Source organism: Canis aureus, chromosome 3 (assembly GCF_053574225.1).
Source record: "Canis aureus isolate CA01 chromosome 3, VMU_Caureus_v.1.0, whole genome shotgun sequence".
NCBI lineage: Eukaryota > Metazoa > Chordata > Mammalia > Carnivora > Canidae > Canis > Canis aureus.
The window spans coordinates 7,340,906-7,366,218 of record NC_135613.1 but is presented as its reverse complement, the minus strand read 5'-3'; the positions used below and the strand labels follow the sequence as shown (position 1 = coordinate 7,366,218).

Genomic DNA, 25,313 nt, shown 5'->3' with positions numbered 1-25,313 from the left:
TCAACTCCCTAAGACCCTCCCAAGGAGAAAGCTAAATTGGTAGGAGCCTAGTTTCCCCTTGGGGAAATACGGTAGGGGAACCCACGCCTCAGGGGAATCTTAAGCCCAGGAATTGCTAGGGGAGCTTGTCAGACCAGAACGTCACATTGTTAATGTCCCCCAGCATCCTTTACCCACCCAGGCTTGACACCCTCAGGCAGGAATAAAGAAACCAGAGTTTACAAACACCTCTTTATTGCAGAAATTTCAGGCACAGGTACATGGAAGAAGCTGTATTGCAGATTTTACACAGGGTGGTTTAAGAGGCATCAGGCATCCACCTCTCTCCCAACCCCCACTCCCCACCCCCAGCCTCCTAGATCAGTCCCCCTGAAATCCGAATTTGTGGTCTCCTAAAAACAATCCATCATCCAGGCCTGTGCTCAGTGTAGCCAGGCAACCTGTGGGGGGTCTGAAGAAGTCCTTGGCCTCCATCTGTAGTGCAGGAGGGAAGGGGGAGTGCAGGTCAGGCCTAATTGTGGTACCCTCCTCAATCCTGAAACCCCTAACAGGGCACCAGCCTGACACCTGGGTTTGGTTCTAGCTTCTGGTTGCTTCCTTGACACCAGGCTTATTTATACCACTAGAGGTCTCAGGGCTAAAGGGCAAGTTCTGCAGTGAGCAGAAGGCCTCTGTCCCCCAAAATGAAAAGCATTAACTGCCCCAAGAGTTGAGATTTCCTGGAACTTGAAGACAATGTGAAAGTATGTGTGTGGTGAGGGAGGAAGCAGGAGGCCTAGAGATGCCTTGCAGAGGTCTGAGGGGTGAGAAATCCCAGAGCACAAATCCCTCAAACTCAGATTGCCTACTTTCAATAGCTCTAAACTGGGCCTGGCTCTGTGGGCAAGGATATCCAAAGCAGGTAGTACAAAACCTGAGCTGCCCTCTGCTTGGCTTGGGGTTTATGGGGTACCCTGGATGTGATCCTGACTGTTCTGGGGTAGAACAGGACCCTCTCCCTCAAACTTTTGCTCATTTTATACATGGTAGTTTTGCTGAGCCCTCAGTCTGGAGCACCTGAACCTGATGAGTCCCTTTCAATGGGATTCTAGATCATCTCTACTACCAGAGCCCTGATCCTACCCCACGTAGGAGTCATCAGAACTGACTAGAGAGTGCAAGGGAAGCCTCAGGCTTGGCCTTGAGCTCTGTCTGCAGCTCGGTTTTCCAAGACCAGGGGGCTGAGGTGGGGAATACTATGCCCTAGGGCTTCTGGGAGGAGCTAGCTTGGAGTGCTGCTTCAGCAGTTTTCTCTTTGCAACAGGTATTGCTCAGTTGGGGAAGAGGTGGGACGGTGGGACATGAGAGAGCCAATGGGGCAGGGTGGTTACTGATGCCCAGCCAACTATTAAACTAATTAAAACAATTTAAACTGTTAAGAAAATTTTTGTGGTTTTATTATATCATGAGCCATTGAAACATCCGAACAAATCAATATCTGGGCGGTCAATATCTGGGCGGTGAGGCAGCTGCTTTCTCCTTCACTTCTTTGGGTTACTAGAGCAACTTGTCAGTAGATTAAAAAAAAAAAAAAAAAAAAAAAAGACAACCTTTTGCATTACTTAAGTCTTTCCAAGGCATGCGCTGGTACAACACAAACTTCTCCTGTCAGATGCAACTATTCTAGCATCCAAACATCATGCACAATACCTCGGTAGTAGCAGCGCACTGCGCCCGCTCCCACCGTGGCCCTGCTCATTTGTGTATGATATTTGGAGCATCTGGAGGAGTGTGAATAGTTATCAGGAAGAGGAGGGAGGAGGAAACAGCATGAGTGCCTGGCTGGGAAGAGGTCAGCCGAAGTTGTGCAGGGCAAGCCTGAACATGTCATTGGTGCAAACCCAAGCATCATTGATGTTCTTTAATAGGAACATCTGGTGGAACCCCATGATGGGGTCTTCATCAGCCTGTGAAGAGAAAGAAAATGATTCAGTTAGTGGGCCAAGGAATAGGAAGGTAGTCCAGTGACAGGGGGACAGGACAAACAATACTGACTTGGGGATCAGACTCTACTGTCTTGGACTCCAATTCCAGTATGGCGAAGGGATACTTGTGAATGTGAACTGATACAATGTACTGGACACAGAGGGGCTATGGATGGCAGCTCGCACTGCTGCATACACTTAAGCCGCAGAACAGGTCACCAGTTAGCTACTACAACAGAGCAGAGAACACACCTGCTCTGAGCCCATGTCTCTAGGCACAGTGATCAATTTAAAAGACTTCTGCACTGCTCACCACATAACAGTATCTAAAAACGAAACAATCTTAGTGTCTGATTATGCCAGTTACCCAATTAGGAGAAACTACTGCTAATACTGACTGTGACCAGGAAGGTGAGAAAAGGCTCAAAACGGAGTTCACACTGTGATCACAGCTCTATAGAACAAAAACAAAGCAATACCACTAGTTGATGTTTCCTGTCACGTCATATATAACATTTGCAATGAGAATAAAAGGCAAGACATCCTCAGCCAAACTGCAAAAGACCAGGATGAAGCCTAGTTAGGGGAGGAGCCCAGTTAACCAGCACTGTCTCTAACATGGCTGGGTTTTCTGGGCATCATCAGCAAGAAGGCAAATCAATCTTTTGGAGATTCTATGTTGGACAGAAACACCAGAATGAGCCTGAAGCCAGGTACGAATGGGCAATGATGACTGACGCTAGCCTGAAAGTGGGTATTGAGTCCCCTGGAAGAGACCTCTTCACTCTCAAGGGCCTGAGTACCAACTCTGGGCAGGGCATGTTGGACAGGCAGGAAAAACTGACAAGAAAGTCCAGGCCAGAAGGCAGGTCCTCTGGGTCCATGGCAGAGACCTAAGGGCCCCCCTCTTTCTGCCCTTGTACTTGACTCAGGAGACCTCACCTAGCCTAGGGAGCCTTCAGAGCCCCACCATGACACGGGCCCAGGAGATGAGGACCTTGTCAAAGGGCAACCAATTTGTCCCAGTTTGGGAATGCGGAGAGACTTATTTGGAAACTAAGAATCTGGCTTCAGTCTGCTGGAGCACAACAGGTGGGAGTTCCTGGGAGAGTTCTTGAGGAACTGAACTGAAGGCTTTGAAGAGGACATCTCTTGAGAAGAAGAAAGGAAAATGCAAAGAGAAGCAGAAGTTCCAGGAATCTGCTTTGCTTAGCAGGTGGAGGAGCCAGCAGCCAGCTCAGGGAGTGGCAGCATGGACTCCCACAGGTGACTGCGACTCAGTACCCAGCTGGCCAATCCAGGGCCAGCTGCCTGCAAAAAGCCCACCTACACCTCAGGGCAATACAAAGGCCCAGTAGCTTGGCACCACAGCTCCAGCCTGCTCCTTTATCTCTTGTCCCTTTTCCAAAAAGGCTCTAGACCAGGGGATCCCTGGGTGGCGCAGCGGTTTGGCGCCTGCCTTTGGCCCAGGGCGCGATCCTGGAGACCCGGGATCGAATCCCACATCGGGCTCCTGGTGCACGGAGCATGCTTCTCCCTCTGCCTATGTCTCTGCCTCTCTCTCTCTCTCACTGTGTGCCTATCATAAATAAATAAAATAGGGATCCCTGGGTGGCGCAGCGGTTTGGCGCCTGCCTTTGGCCCAGGGCGCGATCCTGGAAACCCGGGATCGAATCCCACATCAGGCTCCCGGTGCATGGAGCCTGCTTCTCCCTCTGCCTGTGTCTCTGCCTCTCTCTCTCTTTCTCTCTCTCTCTCTGTGACTATCATAAAAAAAAAAAATAAATAAATAAATAAATAAATAAATAAATAAATATAAAAAATAAAATTAAAAAAAACTCTAGACCAGTACTTTGCAATAGTACTTTCTGTAATAACAGAAATAGTCTATGTCTGGGGGCACCTGGGTGGCTTAGTTGGTTAAGTGTCCAACTCGTGACTTCTGCTCAGGTCATGATCTCAGGGTTATGAGATAGAGCCCTGTGTCAGGCTCTGTGCTCAGTGGGGAGTATGCTCAAGATTCTCTCTCTTCCTCTGCCCATCCCCCCACCTGCACATGCTCATGCTCTCAAATAAATAAATCTTAAAAAAAAAATTCTATGTCTGCGCTGTCCAATAGGCAGCCACAAGGACAGACTATGAGGACTTGAAACATGGCTAGTTCAACTGAGAAACTCCATTTTAACTTTTTTTTTTTTTTTTTTTTTTAATTTTTATTTTATGATAGTCACAGAGAGAGAGAGAGAGAGAGAGGCAGAGACATAGGCAGAGGGAGAAGCAGGCTCCATGCACCGGGAGCCCGACGTGGGATTCGATCCCGGGTCTCCAGGATCGCCCCCTGGGCCAAAGGCAGGCGCGCTAAACCGCTGCGCCACCCAGGGATCCCTATTTCATTGTTATTAATATAATTTAAAAATCACCATTAAAATTAAAACATTTAAAAAATATGACTAGGGATCCCTGGGTGGCGCAGCGGTTTGGCGCCTGCCTTTGGCCCAGGGCGCGATCCTGGAGACCCGGGATCGAATCCCACGTCGGGCTCCCGGTGCATGGAGCCTGCTTCTCCCTCTGCCTGTGTCTCTGCCTCTCTCTCTCTCTCTGTGTGACTATCATAAATAAAAAAAAAAAAAAAAAAAAAAAAAGCATACGGGAGAAAATCTTTCTTTAAAATAAAATAAATAAAAAAAATAAAAAATATGACTAGCAGTTATTGTATTGAATTGCACAGCTCTAGTTGCTTTGATAAGCAGGTCACATCACAGAAAAGGCAGGGGTGCAGGGTTCTCCTCTGCCTGCCCATTCCTCCCTACCACCACTATTTTTTTTTTTTAATTTTCCATCTTTACCGTTTTTTAAAAAGATTTATTTATTTATTTAATCAGAGGGAGAGAGAGACGCAGAGACACAGGCAGAGGGAGAAGCACCTACCACCACTATTAAGAGGCAGCAGTACTATTACCTTGAGCTGGCCCACTACCATGCTGATGATGCAGCTATCTGGCGTGGGCTGATGGTCCTGTGCCGTGATGCTGTGCTGGATTTTCTGGAACGGAAGGCTCTGCAAAAAAAAAGAATGGGTTATGCTGTGGCCAGTAGGGCAGGGAAGAAGCTACTTAAACATGGCCCTGGCCCTTACTTACAGACAACTTCTCCACAATGGCAGCTTTCCCCTGGAACTGCTGTCCTTCCCACGTAAGGCATGATGCATCAATCTGAAAACCAGAAAACACAGGGGCAGGGCCTTGTTTCAGAAAAATGAGTTCAAACTTTAGTTTCCTTGCCTGTAAAGAAGGGAACTCAAAGCAGCTTCCATACTCTGCACTATTAACATCCTCTTTAATTATACCCTATCTTCCCCAAAATACAAGAGGGGTAGAACTCAAAGTGCTTCTGCTACTTACCAGCTTAACATTTGGCAAGTTACTTATTTTTCTGAGTCTGTTTCCTGATCATTATTTATTTATTTACTTATATTATTTTTTTCTTTTAAAGATTTATTTATTCATGAGAGATACACAGACAGAGAGAGGCAGAGACACAGACAGAGGGAGAAGCAGGCTCTACACAGGGAGCACAACGTGGGACTCGATCCCAGGTTTCAAGGATCACACCCTGGGCTGAAGGTGGCGCTAAACCGCTGAGCCACCCAGGCTGCCCTTACTTGTATTATTTTTAAAGATTTTATTTATTTATTTGAGAAAGAGATAGAGTTCAAGCACGAGCAGGGGGGAGGGACAGAGGGAGAGGGAGAAGCAGGTCTCTCGCTGAGCAGGGAGCCTGATGCAGGGCTCAATTCCCAAACCACAAGATCATGACCCAACCAGAAGGCAGACACTTAATTGAGCCATCCAGGCACCCACTTCTTGATCTTTAAAAAGGGATATGTAAGGTGCCTGGGTAGCTCATTCCAATGGGCATCCAACTCTTGATTTCGGCTCAGGTTACAGTCTTGGGGTTGTGGGATTGAGCCCCACATCAGGCTCGGAGCTCAGCATGGAGTCTGCTTGGGATTCTCTGTCTCCCTCTCCCCCAACTCTGCCTCTCAAATAAATAAATAAATCTTTAAAAAGGGAGTGGGGGGCAGGGGACATGTGCTGAGGATTATATGAAATGACATAAAGCACACTTTTAGGACCTTGCTAATAACTCCCTTCTCTAGGTCAGGACTGCTTTAATTGATTTTAAGAAGCAATGAGACAGACGTATCAAGATCCTAGAGTCAGGATCCCTGGGTGGCTCAGCAGTTGAGTGCCTGCCTTCGGCCGGGGCATGATCATCCTGGGGTCCTGGGATTGAGTCCCGTGTCGGCTCCCTGCAAGGAGCCTGCTTCTCCCTCTGCCTGTGTCTCTGCTTCTCTCTCTCTCTGTGTCTCTCACGAATAAATAGAATCTTAAAAAAAAAAAAAAAAAAAGATCCTAGAGTCAGATCAGTTGAAGTTTTTAAAATTCTCTATGATGACAACCAAATAATTCATGTGCTGAATTTAGTTTTCCACTGGTAAGATCCCTTTCTTTTCTTCAGACTTGACCCTGACTTTTTGGAGAGACACACAGGGCTTTGCCCACAGTCAGGCTCTGAGGCTATGTTGGATCGCTCCTATCACTTCCATTCTGGGCAGACCTGGTAGGCATGTCCCAATTGATCACATTTCTGTGATTGAATCTTGGGCAGGGTCAGATACAAATAATTCCTGATGTATATGAACATCATTAAAATAGCACCAAATAATGCCTGCCTAAAAGGATTTCTTAAAAGACACACCAGCCTTCCTGGGGTACTTGAGTGGCTCAGTTGGCTAAGTGTCTGCCTTCAGCTCAGGTCATGATCTCATTCATGCATGCGTGCACTCTCTCAAATAATAAATAAAATCTTAAAACAACAATTACAACAACAACAACAACAACAAGACATACCAGCCCCCCTGGGCTAACCCCATTTGTTTACCATGAGCATCCAGGGGCTTTTGGTCCCCAAAAGGAAGCTGGGCCTAGGGCCTCCAAGGAGTGCTCAGCTTTGTACTGATGATGCTCACAGCTGCTGCCTCCACAGAGCACCACAAGCCCCAGCATCTGCCTGCTCTGGCCCACTCTGGAATCAGAGGCACTCCCAGGACAATGGAATGGCAAGCCTAGAACACCCTGCCAAGGACACCAGGATCCCTACTCTTATAGAAGATGACAGAAGGGAACATGTATGTAGACCAGGTAATTGGGCTAGGCCTCAGGTAACCTGTCCCATGGACAGAAACTCAGAAAGATATAGTCAAGGGGCACTAGGGTGGCTCAGCAGCTGAGTGTCTACCTTGGACTCAGGTTGTGATCCCAGGGTCCTGGGATTGAGTCCCCCATCAGGTTCCTCGCAGGAAGCCTGCATCTCCCTCTGCCTATATCTCTACCTCCCTCTCTGTGTCTCTCATGAATAAATTTAAAAAATCATATAATATATATATATGTATATAAAAGGATATAGTCAAATCCCGTAAGGGCTGCTAGAATTTGTGAACTGACACCCTAGCCCAATTATCTGAATTGATCCCCTGGGGTCCCATTCAGGCCCTAGAGCTGAAGACTTACATAAATTGCGCCTAGTTGGGTTCTGTCGTTATCAAATAACTGGTAGTAATGCTGAATGAAGCTGGATCCAATCTGCTCCCAAATTGGCTTGTCTCCCATTCTGGAGCGTCACCCGGCCTTGTTGAGACCTGCAAGATCAGCAAAACAGAGAGGCAAGTGTTGGTACCAAAGGAGCAGGAGGTGGCCAGTTTCTGTTTCTTCACCAACCCTACCCTTCTTGGCCTCCTGGAGCAGAGAGAGTCCTTGGCTGAAGTGTGTTCTCCCAGGGAACATACAGAGGCCCAGGTTAACTGGTAGGAGGCCCCTTCCAATACAGCTCCTCCTTTGAGGAGCTCTGAATGATGAAATGAAGGGGTGCCAGAGATGTGAAGCACACAGGATGGGAGCTGAGGGTGGAGCCAAGACAAAGGAAAGTCATAGCAAGTCCTTCAATGCCCAATGGCAGGGTGTGGCCTTCAAGGAGGAACTCACACCACCCTCCCACATCTTTTCATTTGATCCTCTCAACAACCTGCAAGGCCAGAGTTACTACTATTCTTCCCATTTTAGAGGTCAGAAACTACAGATATCTGTATGTGAAGTATCTTCTATTGCAGTCCTCAGCCCCATCGATACTGTCCCAGGGCTGTACTGGCAGGTGGAAGAAGATCCAGCGAGGGAGTGGGAGATGGCTCCTCAATGCCTCACTGGAAATAAAAGAGTAAGTGACTCTTTATTTTAGTCCTTTATTTGACCTTCCGTTTTAGTCGTTTTTTTTTTTTTTTTTTTTCAAATTTTTTTTTATTTATTTATGATAGTCACAGAGAGAGAGAGAGAGAGGCAGAGACATAGGCAGAGGGAGAAGCAGGCTCCATGCACCGGGAGCCCGACGTGGGATTCGATCCCGGGTCTCCAGGATCGCGCCCTGGGCCAAAGGCAGGCGCCAAACCGCTGCGCCACCCAGGGATCCCTGACCTTCCGTTTTAGTCTTAAGGGAGCAGTTTACTTCTTTGAGCACAGGTAACATCTCTTCATTTCTTCATTCCTACTCACTTCAGAGCTGAGGACACAGGAGTTCCAAATATCAGAGAGTAATACTGAGGGGTACAGGGAAGACAAACGGAGGCTATGAGGAGGAAATATGTCATCTCTTCACACCCCTCATCCCAGCACTGCCTCTATTGGAAGGGGCTGCCCCTCTCTGGTCTCTGAGGGGGGAAAGGAGACACCCTACCAGCTAGAAACATCACAGCTCCAAGGGTGTAAACTGGGGCAAACTCAAGCCCCAGATGAGAGCCACTCTGGCTTTGTTAACCACCCTCCCTCCCCCTAGGAAGCCCACATCTCACTGAAGGATTCCATGACAGCAGAATATCGTATATGGTTCTGTAGTTGGGTCTGACTACCTCCCCATCTCCTGATAACAGGACTCTGAACCAAAGCGGTGAGGAGCTGGGTTCAACCCTGGCAGACAACCATTAACAGTGGTGGAATCTGATGCAAGTCACTGCCCTAAGAAGGGCCTCAGCTTCCTCCTCTGCAAAGGGGTGGAACCCTGATGTTGCCAGTGGTTGTAAAGCCTCACGAAGGGAACCTGCTAGTTCACTCCAGTCCCTATGACCTCACCCAAGGCCAGAGGAGCCAGCTGGGATGGATAGTGTAGGGGGGCAGTGGCTTATCCCCAATCCAGCCAATCTCCTAGCCTATGACCTATACTCCAGCCAATGAAGGGCCAGGAAGATGAGCCAGCTTTATTTTAGGTCCCATAGGAGGTGGTGGCACTAAAAATAGGAGCTCAGTACTGGGATGACTAAGAAATGTCCAAGAAAAGTCTAAAACAAGCAGAAGAGAAAGCCTGGACCCGGTCACGCCTGCTACACAGGAACACAAGGTGTGTCCCAGTTTATACTCTGCCAAGAAACAAATCAACAAGTGGGAAAAGCATAGAATCAACAGCTAGGCTCAGCTGCTGTCTTGGTCACATTTCCAAGGGGTCAGACTGTGGCTATAGTCATTCCCCATCTCTGCCCCTTCCACCCTAGTAGTATTCACTCTGTTTGGCTCACTCACTGTGGCCCAGCCCTACAGTATCTTACCCCAAGATGTCTTGCTCAGCCCCCAAGAGCTCTGGGGCAAGGGGAAAGCTGGAGGAATGGACAAGGGCCATCTCTCCCTCTGTCCTCAGCAAGATTGGGCAGCCCTCAGGGAAGGTCTTAGAAAAAGAGTATGCCGATTAGAAAAAACAAGCCAGTGTTTGGGTGCATGAAAAGAGATAAGGGCAGGAAACCAGAAAGCTGAAGATGGAGGGTGACAGGAAAAAAGGCTAAATAAAAGCTGATTCAAAGACAAGAAAAGTGGGGTGCCTGGGTGGCTCAGTGGTTGAGCATCTGCCTTTGGCTAAGGTCATGGTCCTAGGGTCCTGGGATTGAGTCATCAGGCTCCCCACAGGAGCCTGCTCCTCCCTCTGCCTATGTTTCTGCCTCTCTCTGTGTCTCTCATGAATAAATAAAATCTTAAAAAACAAAACAAAACACCAAAGACAAGAAAAGTGGTGCCATGTGGTAGGGCAGTGACGCAGAGGAAATGCGGGAGTGTTTTTTTTCCCTTTTTCAATATTGTTCTTAAGGTGTGATAACTTGCCAATATTAAAACTACTTGGCAGAAGTAGCGGTAGAGTGAAGAGGGTGGAGGGATAAAGGGACAGAAGAGCACTCTAGTTTAGTGGAGCAGGGTAGGGCAAAGTCAGCTTTCCTAAGGAATGAGATTGCTCAGGGGCTCCCAGAAAGTTGTAAGTAGGAATCTTCAAAACTATTTGGGTTGAGGTCTTTTCCAAGAAGTGTCCCTGAAGCCAATACCAACCTTGTTGGCCTGCTTGACTCTGATGTGTTTACTGCCACGTAGTCATCATAATAACCATGTGGTCAGATCCCACTGTCATCCCACTTCACAGGTGGGAAAACTAAGGTTCAGCAATTTGTCTTGACCCAAGTCCAGTGGCAAGTAAGTACACCAGGACTGATACTAGGTCTCCTGATCAAAGCCAATGCTTTCTTTCTGCTAACTTTGTCCCTCTGTTCTAAATGACAAAGCTGGCCATTTCCCTTCTCTACAACGGCCTCACTTCTGGATTAAACCCTGAAGCTCCACAAGTGGCCAACCACACCTGTCCATGTGTCCCTACCACTCTCTCCTACCTTCATCCAGCTCCACATACAAACAGACCAGAACTTGCTGAGGGCTTGCTCACTGGTTTTCACCCCACTCCTACCCCATGAATCGCCCTGCTGGTATGTCCTCCCTCTCATCTGCCTGGTCAGTTCCTGATCTTCTCTCAAGTCACTGTTCAGACTCCATCTATTTGGGTCCTCCTTCCCAAACTCAAATGTTGACCCCAACCCCACAAACAAAACTGTATCAATAGAGCCAGGGCCAGCTCCTCTGCCTAAACACGGTAGCTCTGGGCTAGGAGGGTTCCAGCCTGTTTCTTGCTATACCCACTCCACCCCACCCCAATCCCTGAGCACAGAGCATGGCTCAGCTAACCACAGGATTTACAGTTTCTAACTCCAAACCTCCTACAAAGCTTTCAACTCATGGCGGGGAGGCAGCATTCCTGTATCCAGAAAAAGAAGAGGGGAGCAAAGTGCTCCCCTATCCCCATGCAACACAGGGAGGGGTCTGGGCCAGCCTGGGAGGATGTTCCCCAGGATGGCTAGCAAGCCCTGACCTTGTTTCTAATACATATACTATAGAAAGAACAATCTGAAAAGAAAAATGCCAAGGCTCAGAAGCAGCCTCACATCAGATTGGGGACTGACCTTCATGACAGCGTCTCCTACAGTTCTTCCAAGAGGGCTGCTGACCACACCATCTCCTGCTTCACCCCAACAGTCCACAGGCTGACTGAGGCCAGGCTCCTCGAGGAGCAGAAATGACCTTAATGACCTCTTGCCCACTGAGCATCAGCCTTCACTGACCTTTAGGTCTCTGTGGGTGCAAAGACCCTCTAAGAATGTCTCAAAACCTGGAGCCTTCTCCCAATAAATCTACACAGAGGTAGAGATGCCCCAGCCTTGTGAATAATTTCAAGTTGTTCACACTCTCTGAGGTTCAGTCATAGACCCCAAGTTAAAACCTCTCGCCCAGTAGATGCCATTAGACAACAGAAAAATTTTATTTTTATCCTCAAATTCTGGGTCATTGTTTCCAGTGACCAAACTTAAATAGCAGTGTCTAGCTGATAACATATCATTTTCACTAATGTGTATTAGACACAGAAATGTGCTAAGAGCTTTATGTGCATTTGCTCCTAACACCCCATGAGTCAACTTCCACAATATACTTAAGCAAAATGAAGCTCAGAAAGGTTAGCTAACTCACTCAAGGCCATGAGCCTAGTGGATGGTGGAACTAGATGGAACCAAGTTTAGCGGACTACTCCAGGGCCAAGCCCCCCAGAGACAGTAGGTCAGAATTTAAAAATGAGCATATCACACCAGTGACAGAGGTGCTTCTGGGCATGAACAACTGAAGCCCTGACCTCTAAACTCCACTTCCTCAGAGGGGCAAGACAGGCCTGAACCACGGCCTCTGTCTCTAAACAAAGGCACCAGGCAAATTCCCACACCAAACCTAACAATAGGGATTTTCATGGGGGATGATCTCACAGTTTTCCCAAACCTGCAAAGTCACAGCTCAGTCCTACCATCTCAGCAAATCAGAAATAGATCCTGGCTTAGCTAGGCCTGGGGCAGGGATGGGGGTGGGGGGGGCAAGGGTAATGGGGAACAAGATGCTACAAACTCCAGGGATGCCTGGGTGGCTCAATGGTTGGGCACCTGCCTTCAGCTCAGGGAGTGATCCCAGAGTCCCAGGATCAAGTCCCGCATCGGGCTCCTTGCATGGAGCTTGCTTCTCCTTCTGCCTCTGTCTCTGCCTCTCTCTTTCTCTGTGTCTCTCATGAATAAATAAATAAAATCTTAAAAGGAAAAAAAAAAAAGGTGCTACAAACTCCAGAATGATAGACAGAAAGACTCATACTTGTCTTTTTTGGGGCACCTATCATCAAGGCCTGCAGCGAATGTCAAGCAGATATGCCAAGCTCTAGTAGGATCCTTGAAATCAGTATCAACCATGGCCATTAATTACCCTAACATGCCCTATGGCCCTCCAGTGACTTCTCTTCCCATTCCCACTAACAAAGTTTCAATCACTTAGCCTGCCTTCAAGGCCCCTGGGTGACCTGCACTCCTGGCTGTCCAACTTCATCTCCTGCCACCCTGTCCCCCGTCCTCTACAGCCGGTCAGGGCATTTCCCTGTTTCTGGAACATGCTGAGCCTATTCTCACCCAGGGGCTTTGTAACTGTTTATCCTTCTACTTGGATCACTATTCTCCCTAGATCTTCATGTATCTGGCTCCTTGTCACATATGTGTCCGCTCAAATGTCACCTCCTCACAGACACTGACCACTCAGTCTAAAGGAACTGCTCAGCTACTCATTTCATCATCTTGTTTTTTTTTTTTTATTATTTTATTTATTTATTTATTTATGATAGTCACAGAGAGAGAGAGAGAGAGAAGCAGAGACACAAGCAGACGGAGGAGCAGGCTCCATGCACCGGGAGCCCGACGTGGGATTCGATCCCGGGTATCCAGGAACTGCTGGATACCGCTGCGCCACCCAGGAATCCCCTTTGTTTTGTTTTCTTAGCGCTTATTGCTGCATGAAATAGTCACACTTCACTTATTTATGATCTGCCTCCCTGACCTAAGCAGCCTGTTCCCATAGTCCCTGGCCCAGCCCTTCTCTGGAGGAGTGAATTCTGGGCAAACCCTGCTAAATTTAAGTGGCCAAGTGACCCACTTCCCCTCCACCTCCACCTTCTGTCCAAGTCATCAGGAGACAACCCTTTTTCATCAGTCATGTCTGTCTGAGGGTGTGGCAAGTGAGGCTTGGCCCAACCCCCACTCTTTCTTCAAAGTTCTGGTCACCTGAGGGGCAGCTATGGCTCAACAGCAGGCACACAACCACACCCTCAAGGTCTGGCCTCTAGCCTACTCCTCCTTTCCCTCATTGTATGACCCCCTGACCCCGTCTCCTAGGAGTCAGGTCCAAAGTGAAGCCCCAGGTCAAGAACTAGAAAAAGGGTGGTTACCTCAGCCTCCTGCAAGGATATCACATCAGGGAGCAGCCTCCACCCAGGACTGGCAACCGCCTAGACCACCAATCTCCTGCCTCAAGTCTAGAGAGCAAGCAGCCGAGGCCTGGTGCCTGAATGGCTGCCCAGGACAGAATCTCTTCCTGGGTCAGACCCGAGATTTAGGTGCCCCCAGCACCCTGAGGGCCCTTTCCTCCTCTTCTGCCTGGAGGAAGGATCCAGAGCTTTCAGGGTGCCCTGGCTGGCTCAGGAGTTGAATCCTGAGACCTGCATTCTGGTCTCTCTGATCTATACTCGGTCCCTGAGGAGCCCCCCTTTCCCAAATCACTCAGAAATCTCTGAGGCCCCATCCCAGCCAGCTCCCATCCATGAACTGAATCCTGGGCTATGAAATCGCTGATGGGGTATATATGAACTTGGCTCCCCAGTTGGGCCTGAAGCCCCAAAGTGACCACCTCCATGGTCTGCTATGACCATGCCTGCCTGGCCAATACCATCATGAGACTCTGAGACTGAGGTGAGCAGAAAAAAGGGATGAATCCGTACAGAGTCCCCAGGGTGCTGAATGGAATGCCTTCTTCTGTGACCCAAACAGTTACATGTGTTCTCTCATTTAAGCCTCACAGCTGTAAAGTTAGTATGATTATCATCATTTTCTAGATGAGGAAACCAAAATTCCATGAGTGTAAGAAAGAATTCAAGACCACATATGGCCACTGGCATAGGCAGCATTATAATGTCCATTAAACTGCGCTAAACTGGAACAGCTGAGAGCCAATGTCAAATAGTGGGAAGTGTAGAGGTAACAAATGAGGTGGCGAGAAAAGGAGCCTAGGCCTTTTCTTGCTCTCCAAAATGAGCAAGTTCTGTCCCTCTCAGGACAGAAAGCCCCTGAGTGCATGCTCAGCTGGTCAAAGCAGGACTACACCATAGAGACAAGTGAGAACTCGCATTCACCTAGGTCTAAAACCACTTCTGGGAATGGAACCAACGTCTCCTCACAGAGACATAACTCCAGGGGGCAGCAGTCTCTGCCCTGGTGAGACCCACTGGCTCTGACGAAGTATCAGAGATTCTAAGAAGCAATCATTCCAGAATATCCCCAGTTTACTGAAGCAAGCAGTCATGAGTTCCCAGATACCTCAAACACACCCTTCTCATGAGAAGGAGGTTCTCCTTCTCTGGGGTAGGCCCCTCTCTAGTCTCAGGGCTTAGAACAGAACAGGTACCAGCAACATATAAGGAGTAAGGCCCAAGGCAGTAAAAGAAATTTCTCAGCCATAGCAGGTCAGCTAGTGGTGGAAGCCCTGGGGCCAGTGAGCACAGCCACCTCCCAGTTCTCTAGTGTTCTTCCTGGGCAACCAAGACCCTTCCACAGTCATAGCCAGACCTGAACAAAGGATTCTTCCCAGAAGACACATTCCAGCTGTTAGGGAGGTAAAGGGGAAGGTGCTACATGGACCTGGTATCTGGGATGCTGACCAAAACAATCGTATCACATGGGCCTGGAAGTCACTCCAGATATAACCTACACACTGCTGCCTCTCTCAGGGAGGGAATCAAGAATTCCTGTCACATTTGGTCAAGGCAAGAAGTCTCAAAGCTGGGAAAGGGGTAGCCAGTTCAAACCCAACTCCAAACACAAAATCTCAAATGGCGCATCAGAAAAAAATTAAATAAGGCATCTGGTGGCTCAGTCGGTTAAGCACCTGCCTTCAGCTCAGGTCATGATCCCAGGGTCCTAGGCTCAAGAACCCCCAACCCCCAATCAGGCTCCCTGCTCAGTGGGGAGCCTACTTCTCCCTGTCTCTCTCTGCCTCTCACTGCTTGTTCTTGCTCACTCTTCTTCTTTCTCAGTCAATTAAGAAAAAAAATTTAAGATTGATTGATTGATTGATTTATGATAGACAGAGAGAGAGAGAGAGAGAGAGAAAGAGGGGCAGAGACACAGGAGGAGGGAGGAGCAGGCTCCATGCAGGGAGCCCGACGTGGGACTCGATCCCGGGACTCCAGGATCGCGCCCTAGGCCAAAGGCAGGTGCTAAACCGCTGAGCCATCCAGGGATCCCCAATAAATAAATATTTTTTTAAAAAAAGAAGAAATTGGGCATCCTTGGTGGCTCGGCGGTTTAGCGCTGCCTTCAGCCCAGGGCATGATCCTGGAGACCCGGGATCAAGTCCCACATCGGGCTCCCTGCATGGAGCCTGCTTCTCCCTCTGCTTGGGTCTTTGCCTCTCTCTGCATCTGTGTCTCTTGTGGATAAATAAATTTAAAAATCTTAAAAAAAAAAAAAAAGAAAAAAGAAAAATGAAATCAGGGACACCTTGGCGGCTCAGCAGTTGAGCATCTACCTTTTTTTTTTTTTTTTTAAAGCATCTACCTTTAGATTAGAGCATGAACCCGGGGTCCTGGGATCGAGTCCCATATCGGGCTCCCTGTGAGGAGCCTGCTTCTCCCTCTGCCTGTGTCTCTGCCTCTCTCTCTGGGTCTCTCGTGAATAAATATATCTTTAAAATAAACAAATAAGGGATCCCTGGGTGGCTCAGCGGTTTAGCATCTGCGTTCAGCCCAGGGCACGATCTTGGAATTCTGGGATTGAGTCCCACATCGGGCTCCCTGCATGGAGCCTGCTTCTCCCTCTGCCTGTGTCTCTACCTCTCTCTGTCATGAATAAATAAATAAAATCTTAAAAAAAAAAAAATAAACAAATAATAAAAAAATTTAAAAAGAATAAATTAAATGTAAAAAAAGCAAAAAAAAAAAAAAAAAAAAACCCCATGAGGAGGTTCAGCTCAACAACACCAGGCCATGAGAAATCCTGCTCAACTTTCAATGTCCATCCTGTGGAAAAGATTTTGGATCCACTCCCCTCTCTCTGAAAGGACTATTCCCTTTCATCTCTGGGGGAGAGCAGCTCTGTGTCTCACTCTGGGAAGATGTCCTGATAGGTACCACACTTGAATAAAGGTGACCTGAGAGGGTCTCAGTGAAAGGGGCAGAAGCCACCGACTATACAACGCTGGTGAGATTCCCAGACACTGGGAGCATACCCAGCAGGGACCCCCGGGAGACTAAGAGCAAGCTGTAGATGACAGCAGCTAGACTCAACAGCCACAGCAATTTGGAATGGTGACAGCACTGCTCCGAAAACCCCAGACCTTCCTGTGCCCACTACGGGAAGTATACCTTGCTCTATAGTTCCTGGCAGGAAGTGGAGAGGAGAGTGAGCTCATTAATAGCCTTTCTTCTTCAGTGCTCTCATCATTCCAAAGCCCCCTTTTCTGCACAGTGCCAAGAGCCCCAATAGGTCCCTTCAACTCAGGCCTAGGTACATAATAGCAACGTTACCTCCTTTCCCCAGCACCAGGACTGGGTAGGATTCATTCTTCTACCTTCAGCCTCAGTCCAGAACCTGACACACAGAAAAGGCCAAAGAATGGTTGCTGAAAAATAATCATTGTTGGGAAAGGAAAAGAAAAAAATCCAACCAAGATACTAATCCTCCAGTAAAGGAATCCCAGAATTTTTAAATGCAAGGGTCTTCTAGTTCTAAAATTTGACAAACTGTGTCACTCTTAAATCATTCATGCCACCCCAACCCAACTGCAAAGAGAGCAGAATAAAGATGTGGCTTGGAGAGAAGTACATTCCAGGTCACTAAAGGACCTAATTTTGAGCTTTTTGAGAACCCAGGCACCCTCACACTCTGCCATGCTTATGCAGCTACATCTTGACTACCCCATGCCAGACCCCACTTCCTAGTCAGCCCTACATGAATAGACTGCAGACAGATTCTAAAGAAACTCAAGATTCTCCTCTTATCTCCGAGATAGATGGCCTGCCAAGTTCCAGAAAGGTCAAGGACTTCTCAGGGTCAGGATGCCTACCAATAGCTAGCTAAGCCCAGACACAGAAGTTATAGAAAACTTCTAGGGTTGGAATGAGAGAGAGAGAGAGAGAGACCTGAATGCCTCCTACTCCTGACACTGCAGGCAGTGGTGAAGACACAGTATGGAGAAGGAACAGTATCTTTTTGACCTTGAAGGGAAATCATTGTCATTAAGTCACCTAAGGCCTTGGAATGTGCAAACTAATCCACAACTATAAGCCTAGTTCACCCAAAACCTGTGTCCTAGACAGAGCCAATCCTGACAATCTAGAGAGGGTCCTGAAACAACTGCTTCTACTACTAAGAGATTCCCTCACAGTAATCCTACGTGTGTCCTGTGGGTAGTCCCTCCTTGTTGCCCATCTCCACTAGCAAGTCAGATCCTCCTGAATCTGCTAAATGAACGTGACTTCCATGTGCTTATGGGCCAGAATGTGGACTAGGACATTTGAGCTCAGAGAGAAGGGAAGTGCTGGTTAGAAGATATAGACAGATCTTCACTTGTCCTCCTTAACCAGGGAGAATAACTAGAAAGAGCAGGAAAACTTCCACGGCTAGAGCCCAATGACTAGAGAAACATTACCTGGGGAAATACTCAAGGAGAAAAAAAAAGTCCAAGAATGGCAGCTTTCTGCATCATGGGCCTAACTCAACTTTCCTAGGAGACATGCTTGCTGCTGAAGCCAGGACTGCAGAAACTTAGCTGCTTCTTTAATCCTTGCAAGTACTATGGCTCAGAAGTTGTACTGGGTCAGAGGAATCAAGACTAGACAAGCTGTTTCTTCCCCAAATCCCTTTGTCGTCTCTGGACTGGTCCCTTAATCCATAGTCAATCAGAAATGCCTTTACAAAGCCTGTCAGAGAACTACTCTAAGGTTAGATACTCTTCTCCCAGGACTCAAAGGGGTCATTGGAGCCTTCACTGAAGGCAATTTCCCAAGGTACATTCAGCCTCCTGCCTGTACATAGGTTACTGTAGCTGTGGGAAGTGAGCAAGTAAGTGAGAGAAGCCTGACTTTCTGCAGCTTTTAGCTCTAGTTCTCCTACCCAGGCCAGGGTTCAGAAGGGCCCCACAAAGTCTGAATCTGAGCCCCACAGCCCAAATGTGCCTCCCCACCAATGTGGCTTCAAACTCAGTCTCTTGTTTGGCACTGGCTTCATGGACCTCAGACCTGGATTCTACTTTCCCCTCCACTAAATCCCACCTTATCACCACCATTCTCCTGGAATCATTCTCTGTAGGAAGAGGGCAGATGACTCTGGCAAGGGCAGATGTGAGGATTAGGCTGTGATGGAGAAGGTCTAATAAAGCGTTGGGGGCTCACACATCCAACTTCACCTCCTTGGCTTCCTTTCTCCCCTCCTCCACTAACAGGGCCGGCCAACCCACCCGCAGCTGGGGCCTGGTCCCCGATAGAAGGGCGGGGTCTGAGCCTACCAGTCCGGAGCCGCTTCATCGCATCAGGCCAGATCCTCCAAGGCTGGCGGGGGATGAAGTCCCATGTGGAACCCCCTCCCGCCCGAGATTCCCTGACCCTGCCCTCCACGCAGGAACCTACGCATCAGTTCCAGAGTGGGAGATTGGGAGATAGGTTTTGTGCACTCCCGATGGGCAGACAAGCAGGGGAGAATTCACCTACATCCTAGCCTGGCTATGGTCGGGAACCGAGTTGAGAGTCCTATAATCCCGGGCTGCGGCAGGAAAGCGCCCTTACCCAGTGCTGATTCCAGAACGGGCCGGGTGGCGCTTGCCCATCCCCGGATCCATCGCTGGCGGGTGGCAGGACGTGGGGCTGGGGTCGTCCCGCTAGCCTGCCTGCAGAGCTTGCGGGACTCGGGCAGGCCGGGCTAGGCCCGACGGGGCGGGGCCCGGAGAGCCCCATCTGGGTGGTCTGGACCAGAGAGTAAAAGGCCCGGCCACCGCGCAGTCCGGTGCACCCGCCATGGACACGATGGGGCCAGAGAGGCGCCTGGCTGTCTCTCTGTGTTCCCCCCGGCCGCCGCCTCAGAGGACCGGCGGGAGGCGGAGCCGCGCGCGACACATGGCCCCGTCCCCGCGCGGCTTCGGGCCGCCGGTGGGGGGGGGGGCGCCCGGAGACTGGCAGCGGAGGCACGAGCGGCCCAGAGCGCGGCTCCAGCGGCCCAGCTCCCGCCCCGGCGCGCTCGCCCCGACACTCACCCGAGGGGCTGGCACGATGGCGGCAGCGGCGGCGGCGGCAACCCAGCGCGGTCTGCGACCGACTGTCCCTTCCCCCCTGCCTTCCCTCGCCACCCCGCTGCACTCTGGGAAACGCAGTCCCCCCCGAGTTCCTTCCTGGCATAGGTGCGCCAGGAGAAAACTACAGTTCCCGGTGTGCTATGCGCCGAGGACCAGCCACGGCCCGCAGCGCGGGAGGTGAGGCTAAGCCGGGGAGGGAGGCTGCCAGGGCGAGCCCCTGAGAATTGTGGTCTAGCGGAAGCCTCTGGAACACCCGAGGTTGGCGCCAGACAAGGGTCAGGGCTCAATTGTCGCCAGGTCTCAGCTGGTCTGGCCCCGCCCAGGTCGCGCGGTGGTTTGGAGCAGGCCCCGCCTCCGTGGGAGTCCGGCTTGGCCCCAAGCAGGCCCAGCCGCCCCTCCCTGGGCCCCTGGGCTGTTTCCGCTCCCGAATCCTCCTCCCCTTTGGTGCTCTAGCTGCCACCCGCCACCCCCCACACACACACTTTGGAACGGTGCTCTAAAGCCAGCCAGGGCGGAACCCAAAGTTTTGCTGTCCCAACATTCACGAGCCTTGTGAGGCGGCTCAAAGCAGGTTTCGAGCAGTCGAGGCTTTCCTTTCCGCTGGAGATTCAAATGCTCAAGTGGGACTCTGCTGGAGACAGGATTACTCTTACACTTGTACAGTTGGGGTCTCCAAAACATTCTCATAAGTTTTTTGTTGTTTTTATTTTTGCCCCAGTCAGGGTAGCCAAGAATTTCATAAAAGAGAACTGGCTAACCTAAACTTTTCCCGTGATTTAAGTGACCAGATTGTCAAAAATCTCTGTCCCATCCTTGTCCTTTCATCACCCGTTTTAGTTGTTTCCTGGGCAATGCAAACATTTGAGGTAAGGCCTGTGTCTAAGTTAGGCCTGTTGGGGAAATGCTCTGCAGCTAACTCATGTGGACCACAGGTAAAGGAAATATCCTGGCAGCTCCATGCTTTCCCTCCTGGACAGAGATCCCAGTATTCCTCTTCTTCCATAAATCTTGCTCCTTCACCAATATGCACACACACATTCACTTGCTGGGCATGGCTGGTAAGACCAGGCCAAGTTTCTGTTTGTTAAATCCCAGGTCTGCACTACTTTGCCTGACTAGATTCTTATTTCTTAGAACTCTCCACTGTCCTATTTGTGGTGAATTTGAGCCTTCCCTTGTTCTAAACTGTCATCCCACCACCACTACCCCCACCCCCAAGAAGCCAAGACACTGGATATGTTGTATACACATACCCTCCAGAGCCCTGGCCAGAGCTTGGCCCTCACCTGTCCTGCAAATGCTGCTAAGAGGTCCAAGTGAGCCATAGCACAAACAGTGAGCCTTCAACAAGGAGCTAGGATACACTAAACAGCATAGACTGAGCCTGAGAAAGCTCTCACTCCCTAGTGGAGAGTGGGGGACATGTGAGAGACTGGCTTGTTAGCTGCTCACAATGGGCTTCAGTCCCCACTAGTCTGGAAGGGCAATGCTGCCCTTCCACCACCTTATTTATGATTAGCCAGAACTAATGCTAGGAACAGAGGTCCAATCCCTTCTCCAACTACGCACCTGTACAACCTCTACTCTACCCCTCTCCCCCACCAGAGACTTGATTCTCAAGGCAGTGCCAAGGGGCCAAGAGGAAAGCAGAGATTAGAGAAACATTTGTCATTTCAGTTCACAGATAAAAGGAAAGCCCCCAGGGAAGTGGCTTTTCCTAAGGTAACAGAGAAGGGAGTCATGTTTTATGGAGTCCAAGAAGTGTCCATTTGTGCCTGAACACCCATCGTAAATAGGGCTGGCTTTAAAGGTAGCCTTTCCTCATTGGCTTTGAGCTAAATTACTTGAATCTACAGATAAAAATGTCACCACACCCCTACAATATCTAATCTACATAATAGAAACAGGCAAGAAAATGAGTCAAGAGATCACAAATCCCAACTCCTCCACAATGCAAATGTACCAAGGCCAAGGTATCTATAATTCTTATGCATGCAGGAGGCATGGCTGGCTCCAGCTGTGGTCTTCACTAATTTAAGTAACTGCAAGCCCATGTATGCCACTGTACTAGGCTTAAAATGGTAAGTGAAATTCAACCACAGCTGAAAATACCTGAGGAATTCAAAATCCTCAAAAGAAGTAGCAGTCACAATTCAGTTTAGTTCTCAGTTGTCCCTTCCCCTAACCCACAAACTGGGACGGTTTGGGGCAGTTTCCAAACTCTTTGGAGTCCGCTGGGCCAAGAACTCTGTAAGAACCTTGTATGAGGCCAGGGTCCATGTGCTCAGGGCCCCTTTATGAACAACATGGTCACTGAAGCATTTCTACCCTCAGGATCAGCCTGGTCCTTGAGACCTAAAGCAGAGGCCTGTTGGGAGGCCTATCTTCCCAAGTTTCGGGAATATGGAAATGAGTCTTTATAAAAATAAAATAGCAAAACCCAAATTAAAACCTTACTTTCTGTTTAATTCGTTTTGCCAAACAAACACAGTGAAAACTTTAGTCTGACTAATTGTACAGAAAATAGAATTTTTAACCAGTAGCAAACATAACAGGATAAACCTAAGTCTCTGGCAAGCTGGATCTTAATCAGCAGGTCACCTATATCCCCTTGTAGATGGCCTCCTGGGGAAGGAGGTCCTTGTAGGCAGAAGCACAGATCTGCCAGTCCCCATCAGAATCACAGGCTGCACCTGGGAAGGAAAAGCACGAAAAGGAGGAGAACTGATGTTACTTGTATCTCTTATCACTACACACAGAAGAGTTGTCTCAATGCTGGCCAACCTCAACGTGTTGTCTTCCCAAACCCATAGTCTTGGACATCCGACCTACATCCTGAGTGGGTAATTTTCAGGTTCAGTGGTTCTGAAGCCTCTGCTTAACCAGAACCTGCAACATAAACTGGGGATCAGGTGGGGAGTGGGGGGACAAAGTCGTAACTGCTGGTGTCACCTGTGCAGAGTCTGAGGTACCAGACTTCAGGACCTTGCTTTATGAGAAAACAAGAGAGGGTGCCAGGTCACCAGCCAAAAAGTCCAGCTGCCCTAAGCTTCAGTACTGTCAACCAATGCCCCCAGGAGTATAGGGGAGTTCAATAGCTGCGGCCTAAGGTCCCTCCAGGCTGACAGGGGTCCAGGAGTCCAGCAAGCCGAAAGGGAACCCATTCACATTCCGTGCTTCTTTCGGATGACCGCCATGGCCAGCAGCCGATCCTTCTCACGGAGTTCTTCTCGTAGCTTAGCCTCGGTGAGACGCAGGTGGCGGATGCTGCCTTTCATCTCCTTCATCTTCACCTCCATCAGCGCCAGGATGTCCCGCTGCTCGTTCAACTTGCGCAGGAGCTCCTCCTCCGTGGTGCCTGACGACAACGAGTATGAGTGATCGGAGCCAGTATCAGGGAAGCCCTCTTCCCCCACCACCACCAACTGGGGGCCCATAGGGCACTCTGCGGCCTCCAGCCCTGCTGTAGCAGCCTCTAGCTCCGACGCGGCGGCTGCAGCAGCTGCGCCCTCTGCAGCGGCGAACTCCACTTGCACGGTCAGGTCGATAGGTTTCACGTCTTCGCCGGAGGGAGTGGTGGGCGCTGGGGTCACGGACCCCGGAGCCTGACTGCTGTCTACAGCGGCCTGAAGGGTGAGGAGCACAGCAGCAGAAGCAGATACCAGGTTCGGCTGCAGCTGGGAGGCCTGGGCAGTGGATGCTGATGGCGACGGCTGCTGCTGCTGCTGTTGTTGTTGCTGCTGCTGCTGCTGCTGTTGTTGTTGTTGTTGTTGCTGCTGCTGCTGCTGCTGCCTGCGGCGGGCGGCTGCAGCCCCCGCGGGTCTTCGTGCTACTTTGCGCTCGTTGACGCCGCGCAGCGGGAAGATGGTGGGGACGCGCACCGTGTAGGTCTTGCGGCCGCCCTGGAAGTGGACGCTGCAGAGACGGTGGCCCGTGGTGGGCTGGAAGGTGGAGAAGCACCCACTGACGCCAGCACGGGACACGTTCTTGAGCCACAGGCGCCGCAGTTCAGCGTCCTTGGGAAACGTGTAGAAGTGCAGCGCCTTGTCCCGGTGCGAGTTGTTGTAGCAGCCCGGCACGCAGCACGTAAAGCCTGGCATGGCTGCGCCGCGCGGCTTGGCCCGGCCCGGCCCACCGGCCTCCTGAGCCCTTCGACGGCCCGGTCGGTCAGCCGCCGCCCGCCCCTCGACGGGCGGCGCCGCGCGGGGCCTTAGGCGGCTTCCCACTACTGCCGCCCGGCGCGGCCGGCCTGGCCCGGCGCCCCGTGCCCAGAATACGCTTCCCGCGGGCCCGCGCTGCGCCGGCCGCCCGCCTGCGCTCCGGAGTCGGCCCCGGGGACGCCGCGAAGGACCGCCTGGAAAGGAGGACTACGCCCCCCACAATGCACCGCGCCAGAAGCTGCTCACTTCCGGAGCGGGGGTGTGATTATTCCGGGCGCTTTCCAGGGCACCGTGACGGCCCACGCAGAACAGATTCTTACCCCCACCCGGCTTATCCCCGGCCGATTATAGAAACGTATTCGGTTGGAACGCTGTGGCCTGGACCGCCCTTCACAAGGACCCGGAATCCTGATGGGAGGGGGGCGAGCGGCGGGCGGCGAGCAGCGCGCGCCTCTACAGTGCGCAAGCGCCTTGGGCCTTTGCCCACGGAAACTACAAATCCCTCAATGCCTTGCGCTGAACTCAGCGGCTGCGGCCTGGAGCGCCGCCTAAGGGAGAGGTGGGATTACAGGAGCCTAGGATTTGGGTGAGGTTGTGTGTCCCCCGGAAGCGTTTCCCCAGTCCTGCGGGCTGTGCGTGGATGGCATTCCTGCGGCGACTGGATGGGAGACCAGGGCTTCAGTGCCCAGAAAGACCTCAGGAGCCCCTTTTTCTGCGTTGAGGACCCCCTCTAATTCAGCCGCTACTTGAGTTGACTGATTTAAACAGTCATCAGTAGGTACCTACCGTGTGGAGGGTACGGTGCAGTGAGCTGGGAACCTTGCAGAAGTTCCACTGACCAGGCCTGACTACCTAGAGGGACGAGGGTCCGATTTTTGGGTAATAGATGTGAATATACCCGAATGGATGTCTAAACACAGACATAAGTGCTATGAACTAATGAACAGGACAAAGGAAAAAATTGGAGGCAGAGGCCAAGGAAGAAAAAAGGGTGAAAAACTTGAGTGGGGAGTATGTGGTCCTCAGGAAAGAACTAGGCTCTTTCCTTAAAAAGCCTGGAAAAGGGCAGGTGGGGTAGCTGAAGCAATGAAAGATACCAACCTGGGCTAAATTAAAAGATTGGGGTTTTAATTCTGGGAGACGAGACTGGGAGCTGTTGAATTGTTGAACCCGAGAATGGACAAAATTTGTATTGTAACAAGATACCTCCCATTCCCCACTTCCGTGGAGAAAATGTTCTAAAGGGCAAGAAAAGCTGTGGAAAAACTCGGGGAAGGCCAGGCAGTTCTGGGGAATTACCTGCAAGCTAGCCCTTCTTTACTGAGTTCCCCCTTTCTCCCACTGCTTGCCTTCCTCCACCCTTTCTCCAG

General features: G+C 50.2%; 2 protein-coding genes across 6 annotated transcripts; both read right to left on the bottom strand.

Moving 5' to 3' along the window:
- Positions 1–1,405: 1,405 nt before the first annotated feature.
- Positions 1,406–22,706, bottom strand: NUTF2 (nuclear transport factor 2). Of its 5 annotated transcripts, XM_077888005.1 has the most exons (6): positions 19,745–19,833; positions 17,025–17,088; positions 7,538–7,665; positions 5,105–5,176; positions 4,924–5,022; positions 1,406–1,946 (listed from the first exon to the last, which is right to left on the bottom strand). In XM_077888005.1, exons 3-6 carry the CDS (start codon positions 7,634–7,636, stop codon positions 1,833–1,835), a joined length of 384 nt encoding a protein of 127 aa, XP_077744131.1. In that variant the 5' UTR covers positions 7,637–7,665; positions 17,025–17,088; positions 19,745–19,833; the 3' UTR covers positions 1,406–1,832. The 5 variants fall into 5 exon arrangements, with proteins under 5 accessions (XP_077744131.1, XP_077744149.1, XP_077744123.1 ...); XM_077888023.1 differs by lacking the exons at positions 17,025–17,088; positions 19,745–19,833 and adding an exon at positions 22,568–22,706; XM_077887997.1 differs by lacking the exon at positions 17,025–17,088 and having other exon boundaries at positions 19,745–19,901.
- On the bottom strand, positions 22,229–24,339 carry THAP11 (THAP domain containing 11). The gene has a single exon (XM_077887946.1). It carries the CDS (start codon positions 23,881–23,883, stop codon positions 22,948–22,950), a length of 936 nt encoding a protein of 311 aa, XP_077744072.1. The 5' UTR covers positions 23,884–24,339; the 3' UTR covers positions 22,229–22,947.
- Positions 24,340–25,313: the final 974 nt, after the last annotated feature.

Excerpts from the sequence above, each read along its gene's own strand:
- NUTF2 (XM_077888023.1), bottom strand. The coding sequence starts at position 7,636 with ATGGGAGACAAGCCAATTTGGGAGCAGATTGGATCCAGCTTCATTCAG. Across the intron at positions 5,177-7,537 it reads CCCAACTAGGCGCAATTTAT|ATTGATGCATCATGCCTTAC; the intron begins GTAAGTCTTCAG and ends TCTGGTTTTCAG. Across the intron at positions 1,947-4,923 it reads TGGTAGTGGGCCAGCTCAAG|GCTGATGAAGACCCCATCAT; the intron begins GTAATAGTACTG and ends TTCTCTTCACAG.
- THAP11 (XM_077887946.1), bottom strand. The coding sequence starts at position 23,883 with ATGCCAGGCTTTACGTGCTGCGTGCCGGGCTGCTACAACAACTCGCAC.